At 43.0% G+C, this 18972-nt stretch overlaps 1 protein-coding gene across 1 annotated transcript in view; it reads right to left on the reverse strand.

The window, feature by feature from the left end:
• The window catches only part of Fbn3 (fibrillin 3), a 77356-nt gene that overhangs the window by 42859 nt on the left and 15525 nt on the right, over positions 1 to 18972 (reverse strand). Inside the window, 8 exon segments of the mRNA XM_035444164.1 lie at positions 861 to 983; positions 1099 to 1221; positions 4210 to 4335; positions 5362 to 5490; positions 5905 to 6030; positions 8061 to 8315; positions 18365 to 18547; positions 18800 to 18952. Of these exon segments, the coding sequence (XP_035300055.1) occupies positions 861 to 983; positions 1099 to 1221; positions 4210 to 4335; positions 5362 to 5490; positions 5905 to 6030; positions 8061 to 8315; positions 18365 to 18547; positions 18800 to 18952 (1218 nt within the window).

The raw sequence follows: 18972 nt of genomic DNA on the forward strand, positions 1-18972 counted from the left end.
ACCCACACTGGATGGGAAGTGCCAGGGATTTAAACATTTACTCTCATCCAGAATCCCAAGTGGGAGTCCTGGGAACTCAGATGCTAATTCAGAATAGGCAGATAACCAAGACGGAGATAACCAGTCCAGCTGGATGCACATGGACAGGACTTAGTCACAGCCAAGGAAGTAAGAAGAAGATTAGATTGACTATAGGGGTATAGATATAAGGGAAAACGAGCAATGGAAGGACCGGGGGTCAAAAGGCTGGGGGAATAGCTCAGCTGGTAAAGTGTGTGCCACACTAATGTAAGAATCAGAGCATGACCCCCCCCAGTAACCAGGTGAAAAAGCCAGGTGTGGTGGCACAAATGTGTAATCCATTCTGGGGAGATGGAGACCCCTGAATCCCAGGGGATCCCTGGCCAGCCAGCATAGCTTAATTGGCAAGTCCTGGGGGTCCCAACCAGAAAAAAAAACGTTTCAAAGCAAAGCAAAACAAAATATAAACTAAACCAAACCAACCAACAAACCAACCAAATGAAAACCCATAACCCACCACCAACCCAAGGTAGATGACTCCTGAGGAAGAACACTTGAAGTTAACATCTAGCCTCCACACATACTCACATATGTGTGTCCCTGTACATGAGTGCATCCTCCCACAAATTTGTAAATTTGCACACACACACACAGTGTAATAATAGTAATAGTTATAGTAATAATAATAATAATAAATCAACAGGAAGAAGATGGTAACTAAAAGAGAGGATAGGAGTGGCTCTGTGGGCTAAGGGCATAGACTCTCTAGTACCCATGGGGCAGGAGAGAACAACCCTAGCATTATGGTTGTCCCATTCAGGCCCTGCCCTCCACCTCACCTTCACAGAATAAGCCATCTCCAACAAATCCTGGTTGGCAGGTGCAGTGGTAAGAGCCCAGGGTATTGAGACAGTCAGCTTTTGGGCCACAGTGAGGCTGTTGGATGGCACATTCATCCAGGTCTGCAGCAGATAGAGCCGGGGTCCCCTGGTATGTGCACTGGGACTGTGGGCAGGCTGACTCTCCAGTCCCAGCCCTACATGGTCCCCACCCTTAATCCTGTCCCTAGGTACTCACCGTGGCATTTGAAGCCATCCCCAAGCCAGCCCGGGTGGCAACTACAGCTGAAGCTCCCAGGGATGTTGAAACAGGAGGCGTGCCTGTCACAATTGTGACTTCTAAACTCACACTCATTCACATCTGAGGGAGAGGGGGCAGTGGTGGGAAGCAGTCACAGAAGGGAAGACTCAGAGAAGCAGCAACAGAAAGATGATGGAAGAGTGGTCTCCCCAGGGACCTTCCATTTTCCTCTATAGCCCAAGAAAGAAGCCTCAAGCCCACCAGACCTGACTCTTAGTGGCCCTCAGAAGTGTCAGGCAGCATGAGAGACTTATGGTAGACATTAAGTGCAATTATCCAACAATCAGCAAAGCAGGATTCCTATTATATCAGGTTGTCCAACTTTGAATCATTTTTGAAGTACTCTTTTTTTTTTTTTTTTCAAGACTGAGTTTCTCTGTGGCTTTGGAGGCTGTCCTAGAACTAGCTCTTGTAGACCAGGCTGGTCTCAAACTCACAGAGATCCGTCTGCCTCTGCCTCCCGAGTGCTGGGATTAAAGGCGTGCACCACCACCACCCGGCTCTATTTTTGAAGTACTCTTATCAACACTGCAGTGGACATATGCTACCTGTGTGAGCCACTGTTTACTAAATAAACATTTTTTATATAGTTCCTCATGACTTGCATGAATATATTTTATTTTTATCCATTCATCAATTCATTTTTCTAAAATTAGCTATCATCTATCCATCTATTTTAAAGATATCTTTCTTTTATCTATCATCTTTCATCCATCAAATTTTCTAAAAGTTATATATTCCATCCATGTCTGTCTGTCTGTCTGTCTGTCTGTCTGTCTGTCTGTCTGTCTGTCTTCATAGAGCCTGGCCATTGAATTCAGGGATTTGCACACTCTAGGAAGGGTCTCTAGCACTGAGCCATACCCAGCCCTTTATTGTGCTGTTTTGAGACATGGTCTCACTATGTACAATAGGCCTGGAACTTGAGATCTTGCTGCCTCAATATCCTGAGTACAGGGGTGACAGATGTGAGCCACTATGCTTGATTATAAGTGTATTTCAAAGTAAAATTTTATACCAACACTAATAACTTTAAGGAAGTAATGGAGTTTGACTAGATGTGCAGCTCAGTGGTAGAGTGTGTGCCTAGCATGAGAAAGGTCCTGGGTTTGATCCCCAGTGCTTCAAAATGCATACATACATACATACATGCACACATGCACACACATACATACATAAGTAAACACAATTCTGGAAGGATTGTGTGGCTGGCAAGACAGTTCAGTTGTGCTCGCTATATAAACTTAAGGACCTTAGTTTAATCTCTAGCACCCATATAAAAAGTCAAGTATGGTGGTGTATGCTTGTAATCTTACTTCTGGAGAAGCACAGATAGAATTTTTACACACTCTCTGGCCCGCCAGGCTAGCCTAATTGTTCTGCCTATAGTTCAGTGACAGACCCTGACTCAAAAAAGTAGGGTAGATATGAGGAATGACACAAGGTCTCTATAAGCACCTGATCCTCTCAAGGTACTACTTGAACATGTACCCACTTCCCACAAAAACACACTTGAGTGCATGGAGATACAACATACATATCACACACACACACACACACACACACACACACACACACACACACACACAGAGAGAGAGAGAGAGAGAGAGAGAGAGAGAGAGAGAGAGAGAGACAGAGAGAGACAGAGAGAGACAGAGAGAGAGAATTATGATCTCCCACATCTATTAGTGTGACCTTAGTTAAAAATGATCTTTGTAGATATCACAAAGTCACAGTGTTATCATGGATTGGTTTGCATCCTGATCTAATGGTTTCTTTTCTAAGAGAGGAATTTGGGCAGAGATAGACAGAGAAGAACACCAGGCAAATACAAAGGCAGAAAAGGGTGTAATGTTCCTATGAATCAAATTCCACTGCAAATGACCAACAACAGTCAGAAGTTGGAGGGATGCCTAGGGCAGATTCTCTCTCTGTAACAAGAAGGAACTAACCCTGCCCATGCCTAGATTCCAGACTCCTAGCTGCCATTTTGGATAGGGAATATATCCCGGGGCTCTCAGTCACCAGGTATCTGCTGATTTGTGTTTAATCTGAGACATGAATTCTCTAACTAGCGAGATGTTTAAATGTTAATCCCTGTACCATGCAAAAAGCATCTGGCTTGCTTGTTTTGGGAATGCTGCTCTCTCCTTTGGGGTTCCCTCTATTGAACTATTTAAGAGGCTCCCAAGGGGGCTTTATTGTTAAGAGAGCTCATTAGTGGAAGCTGTAAGAATGAACTCTGGTTGCCTTCTGTCCTAAGGCATGGATTCAGTGCGAATGATCTTCAAGCTAGCTCTTTGGATCTCTCCAGCTCCATCTGGATGACTTTTCACTCACACACACCCACACACAGATTGACAAACACACTTGCTTTTGCACAGCTAGAGCCTCATTGATATTCACATGGATGTGTTCATAGATACACTTCCAATTTGTATTTGTTACCGTCTTCATTCCTGTGACAAAATGTTTCACAAAAGCAACTCAAGGGAGGAGCATTCATTTAGGCTCACAGTTGGATACAGTCCACCATGGCAGGGCAGTCATGGTCATAGGAACGTAAGGCAGCTGGTCATACCACATGCACCTGGAAGACCGAGCAAGATGACTTCTGGTGCTTAGCTCCCTTTCTCCTTTTTATTCAGGTCAGAACCCCAGTCCATGAGATGATGTCACCTGCTTGCAGATTGGGTCATCCCACCTCAATCAACCTAACCTAGGAACTTGAATTCCCTCACAGACATGCCAAAGCTGTCTCCTAGGTGATTCTAGATCCTGTCAGGTAGACAGTATTAACCACCTGCCTTTCTTGCACACACAGAGACACAAATACACCCCCACCCCAGACACATACAATCTTGTGGATGCAAACACACACACACACACACACACACACACACACACACACACACACACACAGGTTCATCTTTGGAGACACGCAAATGCACTTCACCGCCTCACATTTACACTGTACATTTGGAGAGACACACGGATGTGAGCATGTGCCAGACCCCGCCACTCTTTCACAACTTTCTGCAAGCTCACCTTCACAGGCAGTGCCTTGGGACTTCAGCTCACGGCCAGGGGGACAGTGGCATTCATAGCTCCCTTCTGTATTGATGCAGGTGCCTTCCTGGCAGAGCAGCGGGTCGCTAGCACACTCATCTACATCTGGACATGTGGAAAGACAGCAGGCTGATGCTGACCCGAGCATGCGGTGGCTTGGGGAGGTTCTCTGAGTGGTACCTCCTTTATCACTACCCGATTTGCATTCCATCCATCCGTATCCTTCTGGCCTCTCTCACCCATCCCAGGGTGTCCTTTGCATGTGTCCTTCTGGCCTCCACGTTATCTCAGAATTTCCTTACAACCCTTAGGTGCACCCCAGATCCTTCACATATGCTGTTCCCCCGGCTACTGTGGCATGTCTGTGGAGGTCACAGTGGACAGCTGTGGCAGTTCCTCTTCTTGTGTGATTGATTGGATTCCAGAGCTAAAACTCAGTGTGTTATGCTTGGCCTCATGAACTCTTGCTCACTGAGCCATCTCACTCACCCCTACCTCTCAGCCACTTCTCAGTTCTGTCTACCCCATCAGACCACATAGTCATTTTGCTTTCTTAGGAAATGTTTTTAAACTACTTCTCTGAGAGTTTGAAGGCACTTTGATCTTACCCTACTCTCACTCCCAGTTACAACCCCCTTCATGGCTTCACCCAACTTTGTACCTTTTTTAACTCTCCAAGACCAACTTCATTTGTCTTCCCACGAAGCCCCCTGTGCTTAAGCTCTCTCTCTGCATCACATCAGTCCAGTGGATGAGTGTGACATGTTTGTTGGTAAATAACAAAGTGATTAATGGGAGCCTCTTTTATTTTGGAGAAAGGGTCTTGTTTTGTAGCTCAGGTTGGCCTAGAATTGGCAATCCTCCTGCCCTAGCCTCCAGAGGGATGGAATTATAAGTCTATGCCATCATGCCCAAGCTAGAGTCTTTGTAAATGGACTCTCTGGGGGCAGTCCCATCCTTTTCTCCACAAGGCACCTGTTCTCAATATGCTCTCATAATGATAGTATCCCATGGCAATTCAATGGCCCACTGCAACTTCTTATATCTATCCAGCAGCATGCTCACCATCCCTCTTCTGGCTGTCCACCCTGCCCACGGCTCTCCACCATCCCCTCGCCTGCCACCACTCACCCATGCAGTTCTTCATCAGCAAAGAGCCACTAGTAAAGCCAGGAAAACAGTCACACTCAAAGCTGCCCGGGGTATTGATGCAGGTACCCTGGCCGCAGATGTCAGGGGAGATACGACATTCATCAATGTCTGTGGGGACAGAGATGTATGGGCCAGAGATCTGTGTATGCAAACATGAGAACGCACAGGGCCAGGGATTTCAAGCAAGAGGACATATGAGGCTGGGTCTCTGTAGATATGAGGAGCTACACAGAAGCCTCAAGAAACTGAGCCGAGTCTGGGAAGGAGAAGTGCCTCAGGTGAACACAATAAAAAGGGCAAGAAATTTCCTTTCAAAGATAATCTTGGTCAGCTTTCCATAGAGACAGTAGAGATTCCTGCAGCCCAGATAGGGTGATAAGCTGTCTTAGGTCACACAGCTCATAGATAAGTATGCTAAGAGGAGACTAAAGACTAAGCCTTGTCTTTACATCCAATTCAGAGACCTCTCCCATAAATTCCTGTATGCATGACCTGGCTCAGTAGATGGGGAGTGGCACCTACCTGTGCAGTTCCTCTCTTGGGCATCCAGGGTAAAGCCTTTGTCACAGGAGCAGTGGAAGCTGCTCATAGAATTGTGGCAGGTGCCATGTGTGCATAGGCCAGGGAACGTCTTGCACTCATTCACATCTGGAGCATGAAGTGTAAACAAGGTCAGATAAACCACACTGAAGGTCTTTTTTTTTTTTTTTTTTTTTTGGTTTTTTGAGACAGGGTTTCTCTGTGGCTTTGGAGGCTGTCCTGGAACTAGCTCTTGTAGACCAGGCTGGTCTAGAACTCACAGAGATCCGCCTGCCTCTGCCTCCTGAGTGCTGGGATTAAAGGCATGTGCCACCACTGTCTGGCTCACACTGAAGGTCTTTAGGATTTGTACATTAAGCCCTCCTAGGTTCTTACCTCTTGAACTTGCTAACATTTTTCTTAAAAGTCTTTGTTTTGTGCATATGTGTGGGTACACACACTGTGGAGTGTTATAGAATATTATTTTTAAGGTGTGTTACATTTGTTTAGCTCTGGAACATTTGTTTAACGATGTAAAGATGTGTTGCTTTTGTTTATGCTGAATTTGTTTAACTCTGTGAAGCTGTGATATTTTGCCTGTCTAAAATACCTGATGGTCTAATAAAGAGCTGAATGGCCAATAGCAAGGCAGGAGCAAGGCTAGGTGGGGCTGGCAGGCAGAGAGGATAAATAGGAGGAGAAATCTGGGAAGAAAGGAAGGAGCAAAATAGAAGAAGGAGAGGAGGGCATCAGGGACCAGCCTCCCCAGCTACACAGCAAGACCCTGAATAATAGTGAAAGTAAGATTTACAGAAGAGAAAGATAAAGGCCCAGAGGCAAAAGGTAGCTGGCAAGATAACTTAAGAAAAGCTGGCAAGAAACAAGCCAAGCTAAGGCCAGGTGTTGATAAGTAAGAATAAGACTCTGGGTGTGTTTATTTGGGAGCTGGGTAGTGGGCCCCCGCAAAAGCCAAAAGGGTAAAAAGTGTAAAACAAATAGAGTGGAAGTCTGTAGGAGGTCTGTAGAAGGAGATTTTCTCCACCTATCTCGGTCCCACTGGACTGGTTTTCTCTCCACCCACTGGGTTCCACAGCTACTTAATAAGATGATGACTCTGAGACTTAATATCAATTACAATTGTTTAGCCAGTGGCTTTAGGCTTCTTACTGGCTAGTTCTCTCTTAATTATTAACCCATTTTTATTAATCTGTGCATCTCCACGTAGCCTTGTCTTACCGGAGAATGCCCGGACATCCTACTTCCCCAGTGGCTACATGGCATTTGTCCTTTGTCTGTTTTTGACCCTGTCTCCTTGTTTGGAATTCCCACCTAGCTAAATTCTGCCTGTCCATTGGCTGAAATAGCTTTATTCATTTGAGAGTTGGTTTGCTCCTTCCACTCTGTGTATTCTGAGGACTGAACTCATATTGTCCGGCTCAGAGGAAAGCCTCTACCCACTGAGCCATCCTGCTATCTCCGCCTTTTCTGTTTTTCACACAGTATCAAATTCACTATGCACCCCACAGTGACCTTGAATTCCTGCTTCCACTTCTCCAGTACTGGCTTGACAGGTGTGCACCACCACACCTGTGTGTGTGTGTGTGTGTGTGTGTGTGTGTGTGTGTGTGTGTGTGTGTATGCATAAGGAGGCCAGAAGACAGCCTTAACAGTTGTTCCTCAGGAGCTCCAAGGAGGAAAAATCATCTTTGATTTTCTGTTTCTTTCAGTTTTCTCACTGTCCTGGGACTGACCTAGGCTGGCTGGCCAGTGAGCCCCAGGGATCTGCCTGTGTCTGTCTGCTCAGCTCTAGATCACATCTGTTTACCCCATACCCAGAAATTTACATGGGGATTGAACTCAGGTCCTCATGCTTGCAAGGCAAATATTTCATCAACTCCATTATCATACCAATCCTGTTTTTTGATTTGTCCCCAGAGGGTCTCATGTAGCCCAACCCAAGCTGGCCCTGAATTTCTGGTCCTCCTGCCTCTACTTCCTGAGTGCTGGGATGACAGTCATAGGTCATCATGCCTTGGATACTAATCTTCCTCTCTGCAAATAATGCTTCCTACAGTTAGGCCTTTGCCCATGCCGTGCCCTTTACCACCCTCCTTTTCCTTCCAGGACCTCTCCTTTGGTGTGCCCCTTCTCAGACTAACCTTTATAGAAGGGATGGCCAGACAGGAAGCCATGGCTGGCAAAGCCCAGCCCTTGGGGACACAGGCTGGAGAATTCTGAGGAGCCAGGCTCCGGGCAAAGCTTGCACTCAGCTCCCCATGATGATCCAATGGAGCAGCAACAGACATCCACCTGGTACTTTCCAGGCAGGGGAATTCCACAGTCATCCGAATCCCAATGCAGGAAACACAGCCCCAGCCTCACATCTGCACAGACAAATGGGTAATCACTGGGTCCTACCCTTGTCACGCTCAGGCAGGCTTGTCAGTTAAGTATCACTTGTCTGAGATCCCTACCCCCCACAAAGATAGATTTAAAGAGAGAAAAGATGTGGCTTCCTCATGCTGAAGCTTGATGTCACCACACTGCCTGAGTGCTTACCATGGACTCAGCATTATTCTAAGTAACTCCATCCATTTACATTTCAAAGTAATGCCTAGAGGAGGGCTGAGGCTGCAGATCAGCAGCAGAGTTCCTGCCCAGAATCTCCCCTCCCCCCAGTGAAGATCTTGTGTGTATGTAGACTCTGACTAGAATATACTGGGATATTCTAGAATATACTAGAAGAGAATATACTAAAACATGGCTGGGAGTTTCGCTGATCAGTAGAGCACCTACTTAGAATTTTCCAGTGAGGGTTTGAGTGGTGGACCAGCAATAGAGTGCCCGTCTAGAATCTGCCAATCAGGAGCTGGGGCATGAGAATTTGCTTAGAATCTACCACTGAGGAGCCAGCCAGGATTGTCCTTGGCAAATTCTAAAGCTAAGCCACTCTCCAAACCCTAAACTGATTTCCACCGCACTTAGAGACAACATAAAGTGATTGACATATGCCACACACGTGTGTGAAGCAAGATCTAAAATGTTGACAAAATAGTAAAAATACCATGTGATCCATTTCTCAAGATATATTCCCCTTGCCAAGCAAGGCATGATTGTATGTTTCTCCACAGAGCCTGTACAACCCTGAGAGTGAGTCTCATGGGAACCCGGCATTGATCATGACACATCGTGATGATACGTCAGTGTAGCAGAGATACGGCTCTGGCTGAAGGATGCTGATAGCAGGTAACATAACACAGAGGGCTTTTTTTTTTTTTTTGCCTGTGTGGCAGCATGCATACATGCTCGATATTGGTGTGTCTTTCTCATTATTCCCCACTATGTTTATTTTTAGTTGAACCCAGAGCTCACAGGCTACAGTGGTTAGCTAGCTTGTTCCAGAGTTTCCCTATGTCTGCCTCCCTGTGTGGGGATTACTGGCAGCCATTATTTTCATGTGTTTCCCTGAGCTATCTCCCCAGACCAACTTTTGATACAAACCCAAAACTGTCCTAACTCAGTCTGCTTGTGTATGGGGGGAGTGTGTGTGTGTGTGTGTGTGTGTGTGTGTGTGTGTGTGTGTGTGTGTGTATTATATGTATGTGTACAAGTTCATGTGTGCATGCATGTATTAGTACATATGTGGTTAGAGGTCAATGTTGGATATCTTACTTGATAACGTTCCACATTATTTTTTATTTTGACACAGGGTCTCTCATTGAATCCCGAGTTGAAGACTCAGCTAGAGTGGTTGGCCAGTGAAGTCCCAGGACCCACCTGTCCTGTACAATACTACACCTCGTTTTTTTAAATCCAGGTTTTCATGCTTGACTGGCAGGCACTTTACCAACAGAGCCATTTCCCCAACCCACTGTGCATTTTTCAAAATCAAACAAACTCAAAAAGAGTCATCAGAACCCATCAGCCCACTGACTAGGAAAAGAGCCCATGAGGAGGCTATAAATAGGTTGAAGGAGCTAAGGCAAAGATGTACTGGAAAAATAAGTTTCCTTATTTTTTACAAATTGTTTTGGTCAAGAAGTGGCCAGAAAAGCCAGTGAGCCCATCTAACCACACACAGGGATTGTGAAAGTAAAATGTCCCATGGGCATCTAGACGATAGGCTACCCATCCTTTGGACACTGCAACATGACATCGCCTAGAGATGTTTTGGGAAACATTAGTAGTTGTCATGGGACACATACAGCCCTCAGGTGGTAAAGTTGGACATGCCTGAGAAGGTTGGCTACCCAGGGACCATTGACACTAATTATGGGGCCATAGGATACTTCTGGCATTGAGTTTAAAGGTCAGGGGTGTGGTGGAATGGATCAGTGGGTGAAGGGGTTTGCTGCTTGATGATCCAAGCTTGAAACCCTCATTTCCATGCCTAGAACACATGTAAAGATGGACAGAGAGAACAGATCCCACGAGGTTGTACTGTGATATCCATCTGCATGCATGTGCTCCCCTCCCCTGCACAAAATAACCATAAGTCAGAATATTTTAATTTAAATAAAAATAAGTAAATAGGTAAATGAAAAAAACAAGGTGGATAGTTCCCTAGGAATCATCCTTTCCAGCAAACATGCACACATACCTGCACATACACGTGCATCCTCAAGCATAATCATGTATATACACATACAAACACATAGGCCAGAGAAAGAAAACAAAGAAGCAAGCATAAGCATTATGCTAAGAATAAATGACTGTTGAGTACCTGGCCATAGATGGGCTGTCTATATCATTTCCTACAAGGCTCAGGGAACAGCATGGGAGAAAGGGACAGAAAAGGAGTAAGAACTGGGAACAATGTAGAGCGCTGATCTTGAGCTCCCTGCAGCTATGATTACACGTTCAAGATCCGCAGAATCCTGGGCACATCAACGGCCTGCTCACCCATACAACCTCAACTCACCCATTCAACTCCTCCCATCAGGGCTGAGCTTGAAATCTGCATTGCAAACACACTGAAAACTGCCCTCTGTGTTGACATAACAGCCTAGGTGGCAAAGGTAACCATGGATGATACACTCATCAGTATCTGTGGGGAGGAAATCCCAGGCAGCCAGGAGGCATCATCTTCCCCTTGCCAGGCTCCCTCTCCCCATTTCCTCCACTCTTTGGATAGGTGAATGGGTGGATGAATGGAAGATGGGTAGAAAGGTGGTCATATGGACGGGTGGGTGAATGGATAGAGGTGTAGCTGTGAGTGGATAGATGGTTGGCTAGGTGGGTAGATGGATGGGTGATGATAAAGAGATGGATGGATGACTAGACTGGTAAGTAGGTAGATCAATTGATGGCAGATATTTGGCTGTGTGGGTAGGTAGATGAGCAGATGGATGGATGGACAAAAGGATGGATGTGTGGATGGATGAACAGACAGACGAATGAGTGGATGAGTGGGTGAGTGGGTGAATGGATGGGTATATAGATAATGGATGGATGGCTATACCCACACATACCTCCTTTGTCTTCCTTATAAGGGATCATGTCCACACACTGAAGCCACACCCTAAATTTATTGGTGGAACAAGTTGCCACTACAGGCACCTGTGTGTGTGTGTGTGTGTGTGTGTGTGTGTGTGTGTGTGTGTGTGTGTGTGTGTTTATTGGTGAGCTCAAGGTCCAGTGAGAGACCTTGCCTCAAAAAATAAGATGGAGGTGGCAGGTTCTGAACTCCGAACACCCAGAGGCAGCCTGGCCTCCATTCGGCGGTACAGGACCCTGCATGCCTGAACACTGCCGACACCCGGGGAACAGTGACACCTCCATTCACGAGAAAAAGACCGACATCAGAGTATTGGATCTGTTTGCATCTACCAGAAGAGAACCTTGGTCCCACACCCACCAGGAGAACAAGAAACTCTTGCTACACCCACCAGAAGAAAGGATGAGAAGAGGACAAGGTAAAAACACATCCAACAACAGAAAACCCAATAGGACACCACTGGAGACTAGGAACCATACACCAGTAAGACCTGAACATCACAATGCAGATGAACCAGAAGAGAATGACCTTAAAAAATCTTCAGGAAAATGATAGAGGATCTCAAAGAGGACATGAGAAAATCCCTTGAAGAAATGGAAGAAAAAAACTAACCAAAAATTACAAGATATCAATTTTCAAGTCAATCAATATCAATATCTCAAGGAAACAATTCAAGAACTAAAAACTGAAATAGAGACAATGAAGAAAGCACAATCTGAGGGAATGCTGGAAATAGAAAAACTGGGTAAACGATCAGGAACTACAGACGTAAGCATAACCAACAGAATATAAGAGATGGAAGAGAGAATCTCAGGGGTTGAAGACACACTAGCAGAAATAGACTCATCAACCAAAGAAGGTCTTAAGTCCAACAAATCCCTATCACAAAATATCCAGGAACTATGGGATACTGTGAAAAGACCAAACCTAAGAATAATAAGTATAGAAGAAGGTGAAGAAATCCAACTCAAAGGCACAGAAAACATATTCAACAATATCATAGAAGAAAACTTTCCCAACCTAAAGAAAGACATACCAATGAAAATACAAGAAGCCTACAGAACACCAAATAGACTGAACCAAAAAAAGGTCACCTTGCCACATAATAATCAAAACACCAAACATACACAACAAAGAGAAAATATTAAGAGAAGCAAAGGAAAAAGGTCAAGTAACATATAAAGGCAAACCTATCAGAATCACACCTGACTTTTCCTTGGAAACTCTGAAAGCCAGAAGATCCTGGATAGATATTCTACCTACATTAAGAGACCATGGATGCCAACCCAGACTACTATACCCAGAAAAGATTTCAATCATTATAGATGGAGAAAACAAGATATTCCATGTATTCCATGACAAAACCAGATTCAAACAATACATATCCACCAATTCAGCCCTACAGAAAGTATTGGAAGGAAAACTCCAACCCAGGGAAGTTAACTACAACCAGAAAAACATAGGCAATAGATAATCCCAACTTACCAACAGCCAAAAGGAAAAAGGGACAGAATTCCACACATAATCTCACCACCATCACCAAATCAAAAACAAACAAGAATGAACAATAATCAATGGTCATTAATATCCATCAACATTAATGGTCTTAACTCCCCTATAAAAAGACAAAGATTAGCAGAATGGATAAGAAGACAGAATCCTTCCTTCTGCTGCATACAAGAAACTAACCTCAACCTCAAAGACAGACTTTACCTAAGAATTAAAAGTTGGGGAAAGATCTTCCAATCAAATGGACCCAAGAAACAAGCAGGAGTAGCAAACCTAATATTCAACAAACTGGACTTTAAACTAAAATCAGTCAAAAGAGATGAAGAAGGTCACTTCCTACTCATCACAGGAGAAATCCATCAGGATGAAGTCTCAATTCTGAACATTTACGCCACAAATACAAAGGCATCCACATTTGTAAAAGAAACATTACTAAAACTCAAATCATACATAAAACCGCACACACTAATAGTGGGAGATTTCAACACCCAACTCTCACCACTGGACAGAAACACCAGACAGAAACTTAACAAAGAAACAAAAGATCTAATTGAAGTTATGGTACAATTGGACTTAACAGATACCTATAGAACATTCCACCCAAATACAAAACAAATTACCTTCTTCTCAGTACCACATGGAACTTTCTCTAAAATCGGCCACATACTTGGCAACATAGCAAACCTCAACAAGTACAAAAAACTTGAATTAGCCCCCTGTGTCTTATCAGACCACCATGCTTTAAAATTAGAATTCAACAACAACACAAACTACAGAAAACCTACAAACTCATGAAAATTAAGTAACACCCAATTGCACAATTCATGGGTCCAGGAAGAAATAAAAAAAGAAATTAAAGATTTCCTAGAATTCAATGAGAATGCAGATACAACATACCCAAACCTATGGGATACTTTGAAAGCAGTGCTAAGAGAAAAGTCCATAGTGCTAAATGCCCACATGCAGAAACAGGAGAATAATCACACTAGAGAATTAACAGCACAACTGAAAGCTTTAGAAAACAAAGAAGTCAATACACCCTGGAGGAGCAGACGCCAGGAAATAATCAAACTGAATGCTGAAATCAATAAAATGGAAACTAGGAGAACAATACAAAGAATCAATATAACAAAAAGTTGGTTCTTCGAGAAAATCAACAAGATAGACAAACCTTTATCCAAACTTACCAAACAACGAAGAGTGAACCTGCATATTAACAAAATCAGGAATGAAAAGGGGGACATAACAACAGACACAGAGGAAATCCAGAGAATCATCAGGTCATACTTTGAAAACCTATATTCCTCAAAATTTGAAAATCTAAAGGAAATGGACAATTTTCTGGACATATTTCACTTACCAAAATTAAATCAAGAACAGATAGCAATTTAAATAGACCTATAACCTCTAATGAAATTGAAGCAGTCATTAGAAGTCTCCCAACCAAAAAAAGCCCAGGGCCAGATGGCTTCAGTGCAGAATTCTACCAGAAATTCAAAGTACAGTTAATACCAATTCTCCTCAAAGTATTCCACACAATAGAAGCAGAAGGGTCATTACCAAACTCTTTTTATGAGGCCACAATAACCTTGATACCCAAGCCACACAACATAAAATACCTTGGAGTAACACTAGCCAAAAAAGTGAAAGACCTGTACCGTAAGAATTTTTGAGTCTCTAAAGAAAGAAATTAAAGAAGATACCTGTAAATGGAAAGATCTCCCATGCTCTTGGATAGGCAGGATCAACATAGTAAAAATGGCAATCTTACCAAAAGCAACCTACAGATTCAATGCAATCCCCATCAAAATCCCAACACAATTCTTCACTGACCTTGAAAAAACAATTCTCAACTTTATATGGAGAAACAAAAGACCCAGGATAGCCAAAACAAACCTGTACAATACAGGAACTTCTGGAGGCATCACCATCCCTAACTTTAAACTCTATTACAGAGCTATAGTCCTGAAAACAGCTTGGCATTGACACAAAAATAGACAGGTAGAACAATGGAATAGAATTGAAAAGCTGATATTAACTCACACACCTATGAACACCTGATTTTTGACAAACAATCCAAATATATACCCTGGAACAAGGAGAACATCTTCAACAAATGGTGCTGGCATAACTGGATGCAAACATGTAGAAGACTACAGATAGACCCAAGCCTTTCGCCCTGCACAAAACTTAAGTCAAAATGGATCAAAGACCTCAACATAAACCCAGCCACACTGAACCTACTAGAAGATAAAGTGGGAAATACCCTTGAATTAATCAGTACAGGAGACTGCTTCCTGAACATAACACCAGTAGCACAGACACTGAGATCAACAATTAATAAATGGGACCTCCTGAAACTGAGAAGCTTCTGTAAGGCAAAGAACATAGTCAGACAAAACGACAGCCCACAGACTGGGAAATGATATTCACCAACCCCACATCTGACAGAGGGCTGATCTCAAAATATACAAAGAACTCAAGAAGCTATTCTCCAAAACACCAAACAATCCAATTAAAAAATGGGGTACAGAACTAAATAGACAATTCTCAATAGAGGAATCTAAAATGGCTGAAAGACACATGAGAAAGTGTTCAACATCCTTAGTCATCAGGGAAATGCAAATCAAAACAACTTTGAGATACCATCTTACTCCTGTCAGAATGGCTAAAATCAAAAATACCAATGACAGTTTATGCTGGAGGGGATGCAGAGAAAGAGGAACACTCCTCCACTGCTGGTGGGAGTGCCAACTTGTACAGCCACTGTGGAAATCATTATGGTGACTCCTCAAGAAAATGGGAATGAGTCTACCACAAGATTCAGCAATTCCACTCCTAGGCATATGCCCAAAAGAAGCACATTCATATAACAAGGTCATATGTTCAACCATGTTCATAGCAGCATTATTTGTAATAGCCAGAAACTGGAAGCAGCCTAGATGCCCCTCAACTGAAGAATGGATACAGAAAATGTGGTACATTTACACAATGGAGTACTACTCAGCAGAAAAAAAAAAACCAATAGAATCTTGAAATTTTCAGGAAAATGGATGGAACTCGAAGAAACCATTCTGAGCGAGGTAACCCAATCACAAAAAGACAAACATGATATGTACTCACTCATATGTGGACCTACTTAATGATACATAGTAGTCACCATGCTTTATCAGAAATGTTTTTAATGATGTTGCTCAGAATGGTTTCATCCCAGAGATGATTGAGAAGCTAATTAAAAAAAAATGGCGCCAAGTACCACAAGAGTAACAGAACTGTGCTGTTTTCTGGGATTTTGTTTTTTACTTTTTTTTGTTGTTTGTTTTTGTTTTTGTTTTTGTTTTTGTTTTGTTTTGTTTTAATGGAGTGTGATAGATGTCTCTACAATTTTGTTCAAAGGACTGCAGAACCTGGAAAAGCTGTTGCTGCTATGGATGCATAACACATTGCCATTATTGGTCTTTTTATATAAATATAAATATTTATATAAATATTTTATATATACATAAAAAAGCTAATTGAAACTCAAATATGTGATGAATCCAAGGTGTTTCAGTGAGTGTTCACCTGTGCATGCAAATTTGATTTCCTCTTTAGTAAGTAGTAAAGTTATATGCTTGCCAAAAAAAAAATAATAATAAGTGACACACTGGAAGACAAATGTCACACAATTTCAATTTTATGTGTAACCTAGAAATGATGAACTTATGGGAGCAGAGAGCAGAATTGTGGCTATTAGGCTTCAATGTGGGTCTTTTAACAATGGGGAAACGATTGGTTTAAGGATATAAAACTGCAGTTGGACAAGAGGCATGGACTCTGTGATGTCTTGAGGTCTACTGAGAGCATGATAAATATGGTTGATAACAATATGCTATATTTTAAAAGTTGTGAGATAGTATACTTTAAGTGTTTCAAAACAAAAATGATGAATATGTTTGATATAACATGTTAATTGGTTTAATTTAGCCATGCCATTTTGAACATACTGTATTGTGTATCATAATTGTGCATGACTTTATTTATGAGCTAAATAAATGAATGGAAAAAATAAAATAAATAAAAAATTATTAGAGAATTCAATGCTTAGAATTTTACTTTTGAGCCATTGCTGTATCACAAGTAAACACAACAGACAACGACAACAACAACAACAAAAAATAAGATGGAGTGCACGCGTGGATGTCATGTCAGTCACCCCTTCCATTTTTTTAGAGTCAGTGTCTCATTGCCTCTGCTTATGTCAGGCTGATTGTCCTGAGCTTCTGGAGGGAAACTTTCCTATCTCTCCCATATTACGGCAGTAGCACTCACTGGGATTATAGATGTATGCTATTGTGTTCAGTTTATGTAGGTCCTGGGAATCTGAACTCAAGCCTTCACTCTTGTACACAAAGTTCTTTACCTACTGAGCCATCTCTCCAGTCTCCCATCTTATTTTTTTGAGGCAGGGTCTGTCACTGGACCTAGGGCTTACCGATTAGGCTGGCTAGCTAGTGAGCCTCAGGGATCCTCTTATCTCTACTTCCCCAGTACTGGAATTCATGTCTCTACATCTGGATTTTTAAGTGTGGGTCCAGGGGACTGAACTCAGGACCTCATCATTGCACAGCAAACACTCTACCAACTGAGCCCTCTTTATGGTCCTTATTTATTTTTTGTTTTGAGAAAGCATCTCACAAAGCTGAGGCTGGCTTTGTACTAACTATGCAGCCGAGGATGATTTTGAACTCCAAATCCTAGTACTTGTTTTACAAATATGCACCCTATGACTGTTTTATGCAGTGTATTGTGCAGGAGAAGAAATTTGTGGTTCATACGTGTTAGGAAAGCACTCTACTGGAGCCACATTTCCCTGGTCCCTCATGTGGACTTCAAGTAGTAATAGATAACCTAAACATCCTGATATACTATAATGCTATGCTAATATTTTCTTGGTGTATGTATGCTTGAGAAAGAGAGAGACAGAGACAGACAGACAGACAGACAGACAGACAGACAGACAGACAGGCACAGGGAGTTTATGTGTGAAGTGTGTATGTGTGTGGTTGGGTGTGTTCACATATGTGCAGGATTTTACTTTTTATGCCCACATGTGTATGCACACATATGTACAGTTCCCTCAGAGGCCAGAAGAGGGCATTGGATTCTCTGGAGCTGGAGTTACAGGCAGTTGTAGGCCCCTAGTTGGGATCTCTGGAAGAGCCAGCTCATGCAAATAGTTCCTATATGTTGCTTATAAAACAATGAAAAGAATCGGTATATTTAATGCAGATGTTTTCTTCTTAAATATTTGCTAAGGTTAGTTTAGACTATAGACCAACTATAGTTTCATCCTAGGACTCCTTAGCCAAAGCCCAAACTCCATGAAAGAGAAGCCTCTTTACCTTCTTCAGGGTTGCTTCCTCAGACTCAAGCCAAGCTCTAGGATTTGAACCCCCCTACCCCATTAGGGCTCACCTCTGTTGGAGTTTCCAGAGCTCAGTGTTGGGACTCTACGCCCATTGGAATCATGGGAGTTGTGTTGTGCTGGCCCTAGGGCAGGTCCCAGATTGTGGTTTCCAATTTCTGAGAGTCCAGGGAAGAGGTCTGCAGAGACAGGCAGCAGTGGGAGCCCTTGGGTACACAGTCTCAGGAATTCACCTGCAAAGAACAGAGTTTGAAGGCCAGTGACCTAAGGTGCTTGCCTTGTAACCACGAAGACTTGAATAAAGGTAGAGGGAGAGAATCAGCTTCCACATGCATGTGAACGTATGATGCTTCCATCACACAATAATAAAAAAATAGTAACTATGACAACAACAATCACAATAATAAATAATAGAACAGACTTTGAAGCCAGGCCATTGATCCCAACCACGATCTCTCTACATATAAGGTCAAACTATCACTCACCAGAACCCCGTGGAGGACACGGCTTTGGTGATGAACCAGCTGCCCAGCACCTGCCCCTGTCACAGCAGCACTGTCTGTGAGTGTAGTGGCCAGAGAGGTTTGCAGCACACTGACCCCTGATAAGCACGGAGAAGCAGGTGCCCACCTGGTGATCTGCAACAGGATACAGAGTG

This window comes from Cricetulus griseus, chromosome 4 (genome assembly GCF_003668045.3).
Source record: "Cricetulus griseus strain 17A/GY chromosome 4, alternate assembly CriGri-PICRH-1.0, whole genome shotgun sequence".
Classification (NCBI taxonomy): domain Eukaryota; kingdom Metazoa; phylum Chordata; class Mammalia; order Rodentia; family Cricetidae; genus Cricetulus; species Cricetulus griseus.